This window comes from Saccostrea echinata, unplaced genomic scaffold, assembly GCF_033153115.1.
Source record: "Saccostrea echinata isolate AGI-Se365-2 ecotype Australia unplaced genomic scaffold, CSIRO_AGI_Sech_v1 ptg000025l, whole genome shotgun sequence".
Taxonomy (NCBI): domain Eukaryota; kingdom Metazoa; phylum Mollusca; class Bivalvia; order Ostreida; family Ostreidae; genus Saccostrea; species Saccostrea echinata.
In genome coordinates this window covers 24,287,256-24,305,665 of record NW_026889774.1, presented here as the reverse complement: position 1 = coordinate 24,305,665, position 18,410 = coordinate 24,287,256, and the positions used below count along the sequence as shown (strand labels likewise).

At 32.3% G+C, this 18,410-nt stretch overlaps 1 protein-coding gene and 1 long non-coding RNA gene across 2 annotated transcripts; one reads left to right on the top strand and one right to left on the bottom strand.

Annotated features, from left to right (window-relative positions):
- The first annotated feature begins 150 nt into the window (after positions 1 to 150).
- LOC133192243 (selenoprotein S-like) lies at positions 151 to 17,652 on the top strand. The gene is made up of 6 exons (XM_061328234.1): positions 151 to 306; positions 3,386 to 3,523; positions 5,773 to 5,879; positions 6,120 to 6,203; positions 16,419 to 16,482; positions 16,775 to 17,652. Exons 1-6 carry the CDS (start codon positions 201 to 203, stop codon positions 16,840 to 16,842), a joined length of 567 nt encoding a protein of 188 aa, XP_061184218.1. The 5' UTR covers positions 151 to 200; the 3' UTR covers positions 16,843 to 17,652.
- On the bottom strand, positions 8,284 to 13,464 carry LOC133192758 (uncharacterized). Its single transcript, XR_009721864.1, has 2 exons — positions 13,380 to 13,464; positions 8,284 to 8,755 (listed from the first exon to the last, which is right to left on the bottom strand). It is a non-coding gene; the product is annotated as an uncharacterized LOC133192758 (long non-coding RNA).
- Positions 17,653 to 18,410: the final 758 nt, after the last annotated feature.

Here is an 18,410-nt window from a genome sequence, read left to right as displayed (position 1 = left end):
CAAAATCAGTAGAGGTCTGATAATGTAACCTGTTGCAACTTGTAAAAGATCACGATCATCGGAATAAAATATTTTGACAGGATAAACTCGACGTTTAGTTTCCTCATTGAAACTTCCTGCTAATTTTTTAGAAAAGACACGTAATACTAGCATCGAATCAATGAATGAATGATTTAGTGATCTAAACTAGAAAATAAAATATGGATGCCGAAGCAGATGATGGAGTTGATATCAAAACTGTTGAGGATGAAGGGTTTGTTCCCAAAAATGAGGATCCGGCATTTGTAACTGGAATATTCAACACTGGTAGCTATATTTATCTTTAGATAAATGTTTTGATTTATATTTAGTTCCTTAATCCAGGGACTGGTTAATATGATACTGAAATCTAACAGTACACTTGCCCGAGATTCATTATACATTTTTACAATAAAGAAATAAGTTACTTTTTTAATTAGGTCAAAGCAGGGAACTATATATACTAACTTAGTATAAAGGTCCCCGTCAAAGTTTGAATCTATCAGTTTTATTAAATATGACTGCTTGCATGTGTAACTAATTATAAGCTTTAGTTATTGAGTTTGTTGTATATAATATCTACTGTCACAGAAACAATGTATAAAATGTCCATAACCTTTGCGGATTATTGTACATGTATGTGTACACCTTTTAGTTGAATCTATATCTATAATAAGCATCTTTTGCATTGTCTTTAGTACACTTATTCATCAACACTGCCAAAACATGAATTCACATAATCATAGAGAAAGAAATATCTACAGCACCAATTTAGGATTGTTCTAATTAATGTTTTAAAACATACAGATGCATTCAATTTAAAGAAAAACTTACACTCTGAATAATTTAATTTATAGATAATATGTCAAAAAGGTTTTATTTTGATAACATTGATAAATTTAAAGATATGGAAATGATCCACTTCAGAACATCCTCATAACAACAGGAGTCCTGAGTTAACACGTTGCCTTTGGACCCCTGACAAATTTCATTCCATATCTTCGGGCTTGCCTCTTTCAGTGAGAAACACCAATCAAACTGAAGTAGACAGATAATGTAAACAGAAAGGAATTAGTTGACACCTAAATTGCACGTGTTATGCATTCTTCATCACCAAAAGGAGATAATTGATTAATTGATGTGAATGGGTGAGAGATAAGAAAAACAAACAAGATTTGTAATTTCGCTGAAAGACAATGCTACCATCAGCTAGCCTACAAGATATCAAATGAAATTTGTCAGGGGTCCAACAGCAACCTGTTGACTTGAGACCCCTGACGTAGTGAGGATAACTTCAGAACTTCAGAAATGAAAAATACTAAACAATGCAGTCCATGAGATTTCACAGTTATCAGTTATTTTTGTCTCAGCTGTAATACACTAACTGCATTGAATTAACTTTCACTGGAAAATTGGAAAGATATAGAAAAAGTTCAAGTTTACAGTCAAGCTCAACCATTCAAATGTTTTGTACAGTTTCTTTGATGTCAAAAAAGTATCATTGTGGTAGAATGATGAAATGGCAGTAATAGGAAAATCTAATTGTGATTGCAATGGAAAAGAGGGTTGAATTGAAATTTGAATATGACCTTTATAAGATACATTGCATTGGGAATATTTGTTCAAATACAATGTAAAGGGGTAGGATAATATGAAATTTTTGTGTGTGGGTGACTAAAAGCATCCTTTTAAATTTGTTCCCCATGGCATTTGATGTTCTTAAACAAGTTTGTACTATCAATATCGCCATCAATATGTTTTTTTGACCCTTCTACTTTTGTTCCCCTCAGTTTTGAATGTTCTTAAATAAGTTTTATACTATCCCCATCAGTACATTTTCTTCAGGTTGCTTTCATTGCCTCAGAGACCAGATTCTTTAATTTTTTTTATCTGCTAATACTGTATCTGTTCTATACAAAGATTACTATTTTTTTTCTGTGTCTTTTTTGTTGACAGATTTTCTTATATTTCACATATTAAATCAAGCAGAATACATTCTGAAAAAAAAAGATATCTCTTTTGCATTGATTGACTATTGATGGTGGGCCAGTAGGTTATTTATTATGCCCTGGATCAAAAGATCCCGGGGGTATATTGTTTTTGTCCCGTCTGTCTGTTTGTCTGTTTGTTTGTCTGTCTGTCTGTGGTCAACTTTAACCTTGTCCATAACTTTTGATTGGTTGGAGCTATGACTTTCATATTTCACATGTGCATTCCTTGTGACAAGACCTTTCTTTGGGTACCATCATATTTGACCTTTTGACCTTGACCTTGGAGTTTGACCCACTTTTGCAAAATTTTATGAGACATTAACCTTGGCCATAACTTCTGAACAGTTGGTGCTTGGGGTTTGAAACTTCACGTGTGTATTCTTTGTGACAAGGCCTTCCTTTGGATACCAACAACTTTGACCTTTTGACCTTGACCTTGGAGTTTGACCTACTTTTGAAAAACTTTAACCTTGGCCATAACTTTTGAACAGTTGGTGCTTGCGGTTTCAAATTTCACATGTGTATTCCTTGTGACAAGACCTTCCTCTGGATATCAACTTCTTTGACCCTTTGACCTTGACCTAGGAGTTTGACCTACTTTTGAAAAACTTTAACCTTGGCCATATTTTTTGAATGGTTGGTGCTAGGGCTTTCATACTTCACATATGTAATCCTTGTGACAAGACCTTCCTTTGGATACCAACCACTTTGACCCTTTGACCTTGACATAGGAGTTTGACCTACCTTCAAAAAACTTTAACCTTGGCCATAACTTTTGAATGGTTGATGCTAGGGCTTTCATACTTTACATAGGTAATCCTTGTGACAAGACCTTCCTTTGGATACCAACAACTTTGACCTTGACCTTGATGTTTTACTTACTTTTAAAAAACTTTAACCTTTGCCATAACTTTTGAACAGTTGCAGCCAGGGCTTTCAAATTTAATATTTTTTATCTTTTGGCCTGGATTTTGACTTGCATTTGAGAAACTTTAACCTTTGCCATAAGCTGCCATACGGGGGCATCAGTGTTTCACAAACACATCTTGTTTTCATTCTAACTACAGTACTGGTTCTGCCTTGTGTTTGCCATATATATGTACATGTACTTGCATGTAAGTCATTTGACATAAAATTATTCCAGCATTACCTGAAAATATGAACAACTCATAGAAGATCAACAATTTATAAGTGAACAAATTTTGTCAAAGCTTAATAAAAATTTAAACAAAGACAGTCACTGTTGTTTCATTAGGTAAGTCAAAGTACATCAACCAAACCATTTTGTAATGCTGACCTACGGGATGTATTACTTGATGGGAGATTTCTTTGATAAATTTTTTAAATTGATTTTAATCAAAATTTCATTTTTGCAGGTGTAGGATTTCTACAGCAGTATGGTTGGTTTATCCTCCTTGGTGTCCTTATTCTAATGTACATCAAAAGTAAACTGGATCCCAAGATCAGGCAGATGAAAACCAAAGCAGAGGATGTCAGTTTCCAGAAAAAGTATGGTAGGTCAACACAAAGTAATTATGCATGCAATTTTTATGAGTTTTAACTGTTCACGGATGTGATATGTACATTTTTTTTTTTAATAAAATACATGTTTGTAAGGTTAGACATCATGATAAATGTTTGTTAATATTTAGAATCATATTTTATTTTCATGGTTTTACCCCCCACCCCCACCCCAGAAAGAAGGGGGGGGGGGGGGGGGCTAGACATGCTATGTACCCCATAGCATCTATACTTTTTAGATATAAGGGGTATAATGTATATGTCCACAGAGGGTTAAATATTCACTTAAGGCTGCAGACAGACAGACAATACTATGGGTGTAAAATGCATGGCCATTTTTTTATGTAACACTGACTCCAGAACTTTGAATGTTTAATACACTGTACATACATTAGGAATAATGATTTAAGAAAATTTTTTTTAAAAAAAATATCATAACCCTTTACACAAACAAAATATCTGCAATAAATAAAAAAAATTACCATAAAAAAGACAATTTTAACATTCTTCATGTTTTTGGTTCCTCCCTATCCAACCACCCACCCACAATTTCTATCAATCAATATGGAATCATCATAATTCCACATGTGCTTACTTATCTATTGTCTATATTCACCCCATTGATTAAAACAGATTTTCACATAAATGTAGGTGCAGATACTCCGGAGAACATACTCTGAACCATTTACATGAGGATATAGTAATTATTCCTTAATGTATTGATTTATAGTTAATGAACATTGTTGTCATGCAGTCTCACTATTACAGGGCATTCTTAGCATGTTTCTTCTGCTACAGTGCTAAAAATCAGATTCAAGTCGAATTTCAATTCTTATGAACAGGCTGCTGAAAAATATAATAGATTACCCCAGACTACTATAATTTATTAATTATTCTTGCTGTTACTTAATCTTAAGTCATTACCAATTAAAATAAATGTTATTCAGATATAGTTGTTAAAATGAAGTAATGTTAATTACATGTACATGTATGTACATGTAATAGAAATTTTTATCAGTGCATGTTCAAAACCCCCCATCCATTTACTCCAACTCCCTCTTAACCCTTCAGATTTTGAACTGTTAGAGCTTAGAAATAGATATAGGTCTCTATGTCTTTAAAATGCAAATTTTGTTTTTGGTCATTACAAATTAAAATGTTTCATCATTCAGCTCTAAAACATCCAACTCCTAGAACAATTGAGTGCACTTTATATGTAAGTAGAAAGAGGAAGAAAATTTCATTGATGTTAATTTAGATTGAAATAAAAGACTTTGTGATGGATATAATTTAATGTCTCCCAAGAACTCCCTTGTCAGACCTGCAGAGAAGTATTAAGGTCTGTCTGGAAACTCCATCTAAATTAACGAGGATTAATCTGACCTTTCCTGATTCCCATTAAAGCCAGTCTGTTAAGAAGCTTTCTTTTTGTGTTTGATCTCTTTGTATCATAGAAGCCAATTTTAAGTTCAGGATAAGGACAGTTTGTAAGACCTGTTTGTTTTGGAAATGAATGTATAGACAAATACATATTGCCAACATGACATTGACTGATGGGAGTTCCATAGTCGTAACATCTTTTGTTTGTGTTGCTTTTTTTTTTTTTTTGGAATTATAATTAAATGTTCTTATTTTGGAAAATTATTTTAAGAAGCCATAATTTTAAAGATAATTAAGTTTTTATCTGATATGGTTTATATTTTAAAATAGATGGAATATTAGAGATGGGATTAATAAAAGGTTTATCTTAAAATGTAACAAAATGTGTTAAAGTAATTTTTTTCAAAAAAAAAAAAAAATACGATGACATTTGCAATTTTAAGTGCTTGTAATTTCAGAAAAACTACATATACCAGGTATATTGATTTTGAAATAAAGTATTCCATGACCATAATGGTAATATGAATGACATTTAGTTAATTTAAACACTGGAGTATTCTTTCATCAGAGGTTATTAAGATGAAGTTTGAACTGTTTGCTGTATACAAAGTAGTTTCAAAAGAAAGAGAGATCTCTCATAATCATGATAACCAGAAAAGAAAAAGTGTTTGAATTTCATTATGCAACTTGATTCTCTTACTATGTATAAATTGTAATGATTTTGCTGTAAATTTATTTTGTGATTTGTAAATGTTGTGCATATGTAATAGGACATTAGTGATACATGTTCTATTGCTGAAGTACTTTGTAAATTATAAAACAATCACAAAAGATTCTCAGTAGTGATATATGTGCTCGGTAGATCCAGACACGGCCCAGAGACGACTGGAAGCCATGGAGAGAGCCAGAATGAGGTTGCAGGAGGAACACGATGCAAAAGCTGCCGTATACGCTGAACAACAGAAACAGGTGAAATTCTATACCAGCTGTCTCAACTTTACAATTTCACACGTGGAGTTTCATTTTTTCACATGATGTAAAGTTCATAGAACTGATTTTTATTTTTAAAATACCCAAAAATTGTCTGTTGTTTGTTTTAAAAGATTTTGAATAATCAAATATAAATAAAGAAAGACTTTGTGTATTTTCACTTCATTGATATGGTGGTTTTGAAGTACACACTTTGTTAAGATTTCTATCCTATCTTAGAAAGAAGAGGAGAAAAGAAAACAGAAAATAGAAGAATGGGATAGCTTTCAAGAAGGAAAAGGCTACAGATCAAAATATAAACCAGTAAGTGAGCTCAAAGATTAATAAAAAGACATACTGCACAGAAACCTGACATGAGAATGGGTTTAAGTCCAACACGGCTCTTAAGCCTATACAAGTACTATTGCATGCACAACATAACAAGCATTCTGAGAGTATTGCATTAGCAATACTAGTCCCCTACCGGCAAGTGTAATCTGGTTCCCGTTAAGAATTGAAAATGTCATATTTCCGTCAAAAATCAACGCAGCTATGTTAAGGCTGTCCGAAGGCTTAATATGCATTAGATATATACTATTTTATTTTGAGCTATGTTTTGGTTTCAATTTGTAATCTTTGTATACATACACAGCTAAGTTGTAAAGAGAGTTGAATAAGGTATTATAAAAAGCATTTTTGTGTTGTCACAAGATTGTGTTGATCACGTGACGTACAATTATAATTTTTCTTAAATGTTGCACAAAAATCACATCGGCACAAGTGAAAAACAAAATTATTGTGAACGGCTTGTTACATACCAAGGTAAATCAATTAAACGTATTCTTGGGTATATATAAAGTGCTGGGGGAAAGTCTGAATTTTATTTCTTAAGAAAATATTTCAAGAGAAATTTAATTTACCCACATACAAGGGTTCATTTTCCACTCTTCATCGCAATTTATACAAAATGGGATAAATTACATACAATCCCCCAGCAAAATTCAGTTAGAAGACATTTTTCTCTAGTAGATTCACACAGAATATCTTCAATAAATCCTGATTATTCACTTGTGCCAGTCTAATATATATAAGATTTAAAAATTCTAACTCTGTCTACGGACATGTAAGGGGGAGCATTTCACATTCTTTTTTGTAATTGTTTGAATACGTACATGTTAGACAAGAAAAAGGAATAAGGATATTATATTGCAAACATTCACAATCATAATAGCTTTAAAACAACAATCAAGACATATAAATAAAACATCAATGTGAAAAAATTCTATATGTGATGTGAAAGGAATGTAAAAGTTATGACACTTTCCCCGTCATGTCTGCTCAAATTTGCAGTGACTTGACGTCATATGCCATTATGACGTCATATCAAGGTAGTTCAGGGAAGTAACTACGGCTGGTACACTGTGACATTCTTCAGACAGCCTTATCCTAGCCGCGAATGAAGCGGAACAAAATGCAAACTTGATCTATAACTAATCAAGGTAAAGTCACATACCAAAAATCAGCTCAATATCTGAAAGCATTAAGAAGAAAATTGCAGAAAACCCTTAAAAATTGAAAAGGCCATAATCCGTCAAAAATCAATGAAGCGGAACGAAATGCAAAGTTGATCTGTAACTCATCAAGATACACTCACATACCAAACATCAGCTCAATATCTGCAAGCGTTTAGGAAAAAAGTGCAGAAAACCAAGTGGGATAGACAGACGGACAGACTCAGAGGAAACCTATAGCCCCCTCCGGTTTCACCGGTAGGGGACTAATAAGATAATAGGCTATAAAGATAAAATTGTACTGATGTGTCAGACTGTGTTTTGTCCCTTTCAGTTTGGCATTCATGTACTATGCCTCATATGCTGAGTGGTTTTAAAATCATTTCTTTTTTTCTTTAGAGTCATTATAATTGATACCAGTCTTTGTTTTGTTTAATGAATCATATATAATACTGTAAACATGGAAATGTTTGCTTAAATTAAATTTTGCTATAAAGTTTTGCAAAATTTAGAAGAGGTTATATATGCACTTTGAGTAAAACATTTTTTATTAATTTTTGTAAAAAAAATTAAAATAACCCCTATGAGAATGCTTTGTTAGAAAGAAATCACAAAATTTTACCCCATTAAATATCAAAGTTGTGTACTTTCCACTTTTATTGAACACATGGAATACCCAGTTGAATAAAAGTTGTCTTCTCACTTATTTTGATTTTAAATTTGAAATCTTGAAATACCTATATTTTAATTTTTAAAAAAATATTTTTTGTTTTCTTTTGTTTGTTTGTTTTTGGTTTGGTTACACACCAAAATTGAAATTTATTTCACTTGTACAATCAGTGCATTAATTCACATGGTGACCTTGAAATGGGAGATAAAGGAGTACAATGAAAAATATGTAGCTGCTTTATTTAGAAAAAAATAAACAATTATGTCATGGTGATTGGCATAATTCCATGAAGACAAGACTGTTCGTTAGCCGTATCTTAGGAGGTTTGATGAAGAGCCCTTGCTACCTCCTGCACTGACCTCGTCACGTGGTACAGACACATATCCTTGCGCTGGCATCCAAATCCAGATTCCTCCGCGTTTCTTCGTTGATCTGTTTCCTCCAAAAATAGATCTTTTGGCATTTAATGATGATGGTTGCAATAAAACTGGAAATGACTCTGAATCAGTGCTCCTTAACTTTTGCCGAATATTGGAAAGAATGTAAGCAAGTTCGCTATTTTCTCGATCGGAGGGAGCAGTTTGAAAGTCGTCACGTGATGCACTAACAGCGCATGAACAGAACATTGAAATTGAAAATAGAGCCAATGCTAAAGTCCCGAATTGATGAAAATTTATTCCGTGCATTGTTGTTTCCTACAAGTAAAATACAAGATATTAAAATGCAAATAAAACTTTTCTTCTTGCAACATATAATTTTATAAAAAATAAACTGTAAATATCGGGTAACTTTTCTTAAAGATTTTATTCAATCCATGGATTAGTTGATGTGTCACTGTCTGTGCATATATACAATGTATATTGTAATGAAGCAATTAGATTTCTGCTGTCAGTCTACTTGAGCTAAAGGAAAAGGCCAACCTAAAGCATTTTCATTCATTTATATAGATATCTTCGTTTTCATTAATATATAGAATATCCATTATATCGCTAGCTGGTTAAAGTGATATGAAATCAAAACCCTATCACTGTTTCTCACGCACCAACATCATGAAAGTAATCAAAGATTAAATTATGCTTATTTTACATGGGCATCCTCGCTAAGATTAATTATAGACTTTGAAGAGTAATGTGTGAAGATTTACATTTCATTCACTCATTTCCGCCCGTTTCCAGGAGAATTGTACTGTTGAGAACATTCCGTGTTATTAAACTGAATTTATTGTCAGGACTTTGGCGATTGGATGTTCAGGTACACGTGACACAAAACATTACCGAGTCGCGTTGTTTATGATTATTCCTGTAAAAGATATTCTTGGGTAATAAACTTCACACAGGAGTGTAGAAACAACACGTTTTCTGTTGTATTTGTGATAGATTTCCATATTATTACAGTTATTTTACCCGCAGAAGATCAGTTGAACCACCATAGTACTAAATATTGAGCTCATAAATTTGAGTCGAGTCTTACTGGCGATGAAAGAAAACCTGAATATTACTATTAGCATTGTAATAGGGGGAAGCGCAATTTACTTCAGTTATAGAAAAAAGTGCGTCGGAAAAGCTTAGAGCTATCACTTAATTGTTATTATTTCAACGGTATGGCCATAACACATCGTTATTCGGAGGTGGAATACATAAAATTTAACGTCATCCCGAACGCAGAGTGCAAATCATTTTCTTCCTTTTTGCAAATCTCGAATAGCATCGTTTGAGGAAGTTAAAACAGTTCTTAATTTCATTTCTTTTGAAGTCCATTTTGTCCAAATTAATTTTTTTTTCTTTCTTCTTTTGCATTAGACTAAGATTTTAAAATCTACTAACAGGAAGGGAAATAATGGTTCAGAGAATGAAGCAGAATTATCATTTGTTTCAATTTACTAAAGAAGTGGTATATACATGGTATTTCTTACTGGTAGATCAGTAGCGCTAAATTTTGAAATTTTACCGCTTTTCAGCATTTTTACGATGTTCTTTCTAACTTCGAGGTATATACAGTTGAGTTACTGATAAGGAAATTACTTGATAATTTTCCGAAATACATGTACATATATACTTATTTGGTTTACGAATATCGGTTTCAAAAGGTTGTAGGTAAAATATTTCTCTGGTTTTTCAGTAAAACTATTCAGATTTTAAATATTGATACAGCATAACAAATAAATGTACATTTCCTCGTGAAAAAATTGCGATATATGTACTAGTATTTATTTTTATGTAAGAAACATTCATATTATAACTACGAGGGACATTTCATACTGTAAACCAACTTTTTTCACGAGCTAGAAATTTCCGCGAACTTTGCGACCTCCACTTAATCGCGAATATTTCTCACTGCGAACCAATCATTATACATCTGAATGTATAGTTGGTCGCGAAAATTAATAGTCGCGAATGGATTTCTAATTGAGGAATGGCGAATAATAGTTTGTGTACAGTATAGCTTTATAAATGTTGCACCACTAAGTGCATCTTAGTATTTTTACATGTACGGTCGAACATTTCTTTGCAGTATAACATGCTTAACATTTTTAAGATCATGTGGAAACAAATGTTGGGAAAATATGTAGCTACGCATTTCTCCCTAACGTTATAACGTTATTAAAGTTGAGCATCGGCTATTCCACATTTAAGGTGTTAATTTTTTTCAATATGGTCAGTGAAGAATCCGGATTCGATGGAGTGTTAGCGGATAATGTTTCTCAGATAGGAAAGAGAAAAATGAAAATCCATAGATAACTTTTATTTATATAAATCGGTATCAGATAATATCAATGTAGATTTATCGTTAAAATATATAGAAAATGCTATGATCTGATACATACTGGATATTAGTCAAAATACAACACGCATGTTGCTTACTAATTATTGAATTATTAGAAATTCATATATAACGAGTAGACTACAATTAATATATGAATTTCTAATAATTCAGTAATTAGTAAACGACACATACAACAAAGTCGGTCAAAGCAAGGATTCTGCATTTGCTATATCTTATAATTTTTATACAGTAAAAGGATTTTTGGTCCATATGTTTTAATAAATGATAATTTTTAACAAACAAATGGAGAGTGGACCACGATATTTTATGGTATCCTTTATGAATTTGTTTGAAGTGCAGACATTCTGAAATGAATGGAGTGCCTCAGTGAATATTCAATTCCCGCAAGATCTTTTTTCATGTTGTTACCTTATTTTAATTGTCAATATTTAGTTTTAAAAATGTTGAAAGAGCTTATATTCTTACTATTATGAAGTAACACTCGCTAAAAAAAAAATCCAATTGATTTATGTAATTAAATCTATAGGCATTTAATTTCTCCTATATTACTTTGAATCAGCATATATTATGTATTGATGATAGTGTAGTATACTTTATTTCATTTTAGTAGTTTTCCCCCATGTGCATGCCCTCTGTTAGATTTATATGAAATTGTGAAGAATACTAGTAATTGTCAAAAAGTTCCGTTGTAATAGTCTGTATTTCCAGATAGACCCTGCATATAAACTATACGGTAGGAATGCAAGAGAAACACATTTGAAGGACAATGCAAATGGCTTTGCCATTTAACTATCACCTGAAAATGCCATTATATTTGGAGCAAAACTGTTCATACAAAGTTCTTGTTACTCTTTATTTTCTTTTTAAAAGATATGTTACGAACTGTTTCTCTTATTAGGATAATCAATAGATGAAAACCCAAGTTGCGTAGATCATGATTTGCTAAAGTGTTGCCCTATTCTTTTCCGAACTTGATCCACGTCCCTAATGTTTTATGTAATGTGCAGAAATCAACTTACTCTAGTAATCCCAGGGAATCGCCATGACAAGAGAACTAAGGAAAGTAAATTAAAATGGATTTGATGCGTTTTATTGTTAACGCTAGGATATATAACTTCATGGTGCTTCTCAGGAAATTCCCTGGAGACCAGTTAACTGCTGAAGGTGATTTTATTTATGCCTTTACAATCACCCGTCTAATGTTACTTTTTGTCATGGAACCGATTAATATATTTTTGTCCGATTATATGAAGCAATTGGTCTTTTTTTCTCTAATACAATCTCGTTTTCGTCCTCTGAGATAGAATATCTGATGGAATTGTAGTAGATTTGCTAATAAACAAACTCATGTTGAAATGAAACACGAAGATTTCATCTACATTTTTTACTCAAAATTCCACTGAATATCAAATTTGATATAGAATTGCCTTCATAGGTAAACCTATCACATTTTCCAACTTGGATTTGTTTCTGTAACATTAGAAATAATCACTCTACATGTAACAATTAAGATTTCCAAGTGGGAAATTATCCTTTCTTTTAGCTTACTTTCATCGTTTTAAATTTTTGATAGCATAAAATGACCAAAAGTTTTTTTTATCAACCAACTGCAAGGCTGGTCATCATAAATATATTTGTAAATTCGAGAAGGGTAAATTTTGCCACCGTTAGCATGGGTATTTGTACCCCTTACTATGTTCGGTAGAATTATTTAAAATTGATGAAAAAAGTGTAACATGGTTTGTCTTAAGAGACGAGTTGATTTTTTCCCTAATTAAACGCATTTCATGTCATTTGTAGATACAGTGTGTTACACATTTTACCCAAAGCAGATAATGAATAGTTCGTAAACATGATGTTGCATGTTTACTTTATAAACGGTGTCATCAGTTCACTGTTGAAAGGCGATATATGCTCATGTATTTTTATGTCTTTAATTAGATATTTACATCAAATTTTTTAATCATGCTTTTTAAAGCAATTTAGAAAAAAAATAGAAATGATAATCTCTTCACAACTTTTTTGTTGACTCTTATGTGCATAAGACAATATGATAATCAGATGCTTAATCTGGAGGCTTTCAAAAGACCATATTATTTAGAACAGTTTTATAGCATGTTCTCAAATCAGTAAAAAGACTTCTACATGGTAGGCTCCTTTGTTAGTATTTGTAAAATGCATATAATTTTCTGAAAAGTTATTTCAAAAAGTTGAAATTTTTCCTAAAGCTCTTTTCTAAATCACCCTTTTTTTAAGTGTTAATGTAGATTTAACATCATTTAAAAAGTTAAAAATATAAAATGCATTTCATATTTATTAATCTGAAGAACTTCAATACAAAGATTATGATTGAAAATTAAGCATGCTCATGATGCTGTCTACATGACGTTTTTGATTTAATTATAACGATAATTGAAAATTAAGCATGCTCATTATGCTATCCACACAATGTCGTTAGTTTAATTATAACGATAATTGAAAATTAAGCTGACTTATTATGCTGTGTAAATAATAGAATATTGTCAATGAACCTACCTTTAGAAAATCCTTAATGCTTGTACCGTATAAGATCCCTTTCTCTCTCTGAGGCTGTCCATGTCACCGAGTAGAATTTATGATGGTTGGGTAGCCGCCCTCTTTAGTATCATTGGACAATGCGACTCTCCTACACACGGAGTAGACGGTCCATCTTGCAACGTAATTAAAGCTTCCGTAATACAGGGATCCTGAGAAAAGACCGATATATTTGAACTGTATCATGATGAAAGTGCTTGTTTTTTCTAAGAAGGATGGTCCTTTGCTATCAATCTAAAAAAATATTAAATTTTAGAATGTTTTTTTGCAAAAATAATTGATATGAATTATCATTTATAATGTGGAAATAAGGAATAGGAGTATACGTATATATCGTAACAGCGAAAGGACTTTCATGAAAAGGTCAGGATACTCTTCATTGTCTGCAATAAATTTCCGTAAGGAATCATTTGATATTTTTTTTATAGATACTGCGTCAAGGCAAGATATCCCGTGCTAGCGTTGCATCTGAGCAATTTTATGATTTACAAAATAAAAATGTAGAAACTGTTTAATTATTTTTTTTCACTTGAATATTTAGGTACTTGGGATAGAAATATCAAATAATAAACTGTTGTGTATCCACCAAATAATGATTCCATTTTTTTTCATTTTGCAGAAAAAATGTATATAATTCTTATCGTTTTTATTTCATATGACCATCATTGTTTAAAAGTGGTTTGGTCAATTAAGTACTGTGTATAATTATGTTTCTTGGGATTTTAGTTCCTGAAATTGTTGGGATCCCCCCCCCCCTTCCCATGTAGCGTAAACTTTGACAACAAGTGTATTGGTCACTTTTGTCCTAATCGACAATTCTGCTGTTCATTGTTAAGACATATTTGAACGAAGCAGAGATAATTACAAAAATATAGTTTAAATGACAACATAAGATTTTTTAAGTCTTATAATCAGAAAAAAATGATTAAATAAGAAATGATTTTAAAGCTTATCCAAAATTTATTATCTTCGTATTACTTAGGGATATATGCTATTCTGACAGACTTTTTCGGATAGTTTATGTTCAACCGTGTAAATCCGATACTTAAAATCATGAGTTTTTCCGCTATATTAAGTCGGCTGGGGACGGAATACGACTTGCTCATCCGTCAATCAGTCCTAAATGACAGATTAGTTATTATTCAGACTAGATTCAATTTCCGGATAATTTGGTTATCGTTAAAAACCTGTTGCATAAAACGGGTTTTCTTATTACTGTTTTATATTTTAATTATAGGCCTTCGTGTAGACTTTATATGAGGTTTTACAGAGTCATTGTATTAGGGCACGAAACAGTGCGATACTCTTTGGAAAAAGCTACCGCAGTTTTGAAAAGGATATTAAGCCAAGTAAATGTATCTGTTACTTGATGTGGTGATCGTTGTAATAAAATAAAAATCTCAAATCTATGATATCAGAAAAAAATGGAATAAGTTTGATTAAAACATCCGTGTGTTTTGTAAGAAATCTTTCTAAATCCTCTTTGAGCAAATAGCTATACTGTTTAACGTTATCGTCGCCTACGTTTTAAAAGAAAAGATGCTTCACGAAGTATAATTTGATTTCCCTTCATTGGTTCTTCAATGAGTGCTTTTCAAGACTAAGATCTAGTTATATAGTGCTGTGCTTGCATTAAAGCATTCTGTGTTTTTATCAAGAACTTTGAGCCCGGACTAATTAATCTGGACATGATCAAATCGTCGGAGAATTTAACACTGCTTGATACAGAAAAAGAGTGCAAACCTCTTAATGTTCATGTAACCTATTACAATCTGTTGTCGTCAGTCGTTCGTCGGTCTTGAACATTTGAACATTTTTATCTTCTTCTCTGGAACCGCTGGACCAGTTTCAGCACTTTTTGACATATATCAATGGGAAAAGGGGAACAGAAATGTTGACTTTCGTAGTATCTGCTACCATAGGACCTTATGGGTGGGACCAAAACCATCAAAATTAAATATAGTCTTCAAAAGTCTCCTTCTTTACTCCTGGACATCATACGATCAAACTATTGGCATGATTGTAATTAGCTTTGAACCCTCTACCAAAGTTTTGAAAATCATGGCCTCGGGATGGGGGTTCTTGGTGTTAGGGTGGGGCCCCATTGGTCATATAATGAAAATGCATTCTTGTACTCTGCTCTGGGGTACTGAGCAGACAAACTATGTACATAGGTATGAGGAGCATGGATACCTCTTCCAAAATTGTGAAATTCATGGCCCCTGGGACCAGGAGTATGGTGTTAGGGCAGATACCATTGCTTGTATATTGAAAATGCACTAATTATCTGAACTTTGCTTCTTGGTATTAAGCAGACAAACTAAATGAAGGGTTATGATGCACACAGATGCCTCTTCCCAAAATTTGAAATCCATGGCCCCTGGGTCAGGGTTCTGGTTGTAGAGATGGGTACTATTGATAAAATTTTCTCTGCTCCCGTAGGTAGACTTGTAAGTAAGAAATATATATTAGACAAAAATACTTTTATAGATACTTTATATTTAAATTCATACTTTAATTAAAAAGCAAGACGGGATGATTGAACGGGCTTATGCTGAAGCACTATATTGTATTTAAATGGAAGTGCATGTAGCACTGACATATACAGGCAAGTAAATAAATCTACTTTCAATGGTGTTGCAGATTACCATTCTGAGACAAACTCCTTTGATGACCATTGATCGCTTCATTACTTTTGTTTGTGTGCAACATACTTTCCCCTTTCAGTTTAGTTTGCTTTGTTATGTGATTTATTACCAAAAAAAATTGCCATTCTATGGATCCTTTACTTTATCATACTCAGGTGACCGTCAAAGCCCTTTGGACTCTTGTTACGATTAGTTATAATTTTTGAAAGATACGTTTGTTCATTTTGTCTTTTAAAGTAAGGTGAAGCAAAAAATGAAAAATGAAAAAATGCACCACGTTTGAAACGGATTTAAATATTTGAACAATTTACATTATTATCATGATTATAGTGTTATTGTCTTGATTTTGCAGAAGGACGAGTCTCCTGAAAGTAGTCAACGAAATCTGAAGCCAAAACCTAAATTGCGACAAAGTGGTAAGTTAAACAGTTCTTGTAATAACCTCGGAGTCCTCCTTTAATTTTTATTGAATTGTTTCGATAGCTATTAAACTATAGCTAATGCTCGAAATAATTGAGAGGGAAGGCGGGCAATTGCCTGAGATCAGCTTCAGTTTTATAATTCATATTTATAGGCGTTTTAAATGGAATTTGTATAACATAATTTTTTCTACTCTCTGATTTATACTAGCGGTGGTACATGTACTTGAGAAATTGAGAATATTGCTTTATTTTATTGGAATATATGAGATTACATTTTGTTTTTCAGATTACAATCCCTTAATGGGAGGAGGGGGTGCTGGTTACAGGCCGGCCAGACGAAGTGGTGGTGGATGAGGCTAACTTGTGTATCTGTGGAACAATCACGTGATTTAAACAGGTCACGTGAAGAGAGTTACCCGGATACATTGAATTATTGACACGATGCCCCTTGATTTACTTCCCCTTTTTACCAAGAATTTACTACTTTTGAATGCGGAATAGGATGGCAAAATTGCTTCAATTATGCAAATAACACTCAGGAGTTAGGAATATTTGTGTTATTAAGGATTGTTTCAACATATAAACGTAAGAGTTTATAGGTAGATTTTTAGTATTGGCGGTGAGGTGTAAATTAGCTGAAGGAAAATTGTGGATTTTTACGGTGTTTAAAGAGCACGGACACATTAAACCGATAATCGTAAAATGGGAAATTTCACCGGCGGCGACTGCTCGAAAAATAAGGCGAGTCTGATTGATTTCATAATTCCAATACTTTGCACTTTGTAATTAAATTTTATATCTAAATAATAGGGCTGATCTATTTTATCATTTCCACAACTAATAAAAATGTCGTTCGTATACGAGAATGAAGATTCTCCGAGGGAAAAATGTTTCTTAGGATTGTACATTTTTGGAAATCTTAAATAGTTCTCATAGAAAAAGAAATATATGAATATTGCTTTTAATTATCTTTTGTAAACAAGGGGCTGTTATACACTAACAATGTAACTTGATATATATTCAAGTGTTTATGAAGTGTTATCTGAAAAGAGACACACGTCTCCAAGATAATGTGGAAGAATGTACATTGTTTTTGTATCACAACAAAGATACTATGAATTATTATTGTCATTTTTTGTCAAATAAATGTCTATTTATTTTTTAGTGATTGAGTTTTATTCTTAGTAAAAAAAAAAACTCAAGTGAATTTTTTTGGTCGAAGTAACTTAAAGGTTTGTTGACTTTTCACACTTTGGACTTCAACTCCTGAGTCATTAGACTAATTTCAACCAAACCTGGCTTAGCAAAAGAAGAAATTATAATAAAAATTGGATTACACAATCCCGAAGACAAATTATTAGTGAAAGCTTACTTAAATGTAGATTCACTATGAAGTGTTGATTCCTTTTTTGTGGCGCGATAGGGAACCATTATTTTACAAAGGAATATGTACATTGTATGGAATAATCCTGAAAGGTTTTCTCACGAACTTTCGTAGAAAAATTCGTCAAATTGACATGAAAGCATTCCTACATGTGTATTTGGTATTTGGAGAAATTAAATTTCTTTAAATCATGCCCCCACCCACCCTTTGGAATAAGGTTACTACTATTCTTAAAAATAAAATTGTTGAAACCATGGCCATATTGCTTGTGACCAAAGTAAAGATTTTTTCCATATATTCATTTGTCAGGAAAAGAAATATGTGTCAGATTGGGTCTTGAGAAGTAATAAACGTGATTGAACCTGTTGAAATATTTTTATCGATTTATTATTAATTTTGTTATTTGGTCAAGAAAAGAAACCAATTAGCACATAACGTGAGAAAAAGTTATCGGATGACCTGTCATTTTGACATGAGCATTCGAGAAAGAAAATAAATTCTTAAAATAACTACGTATTTGACCCTTCTTGACAATGTT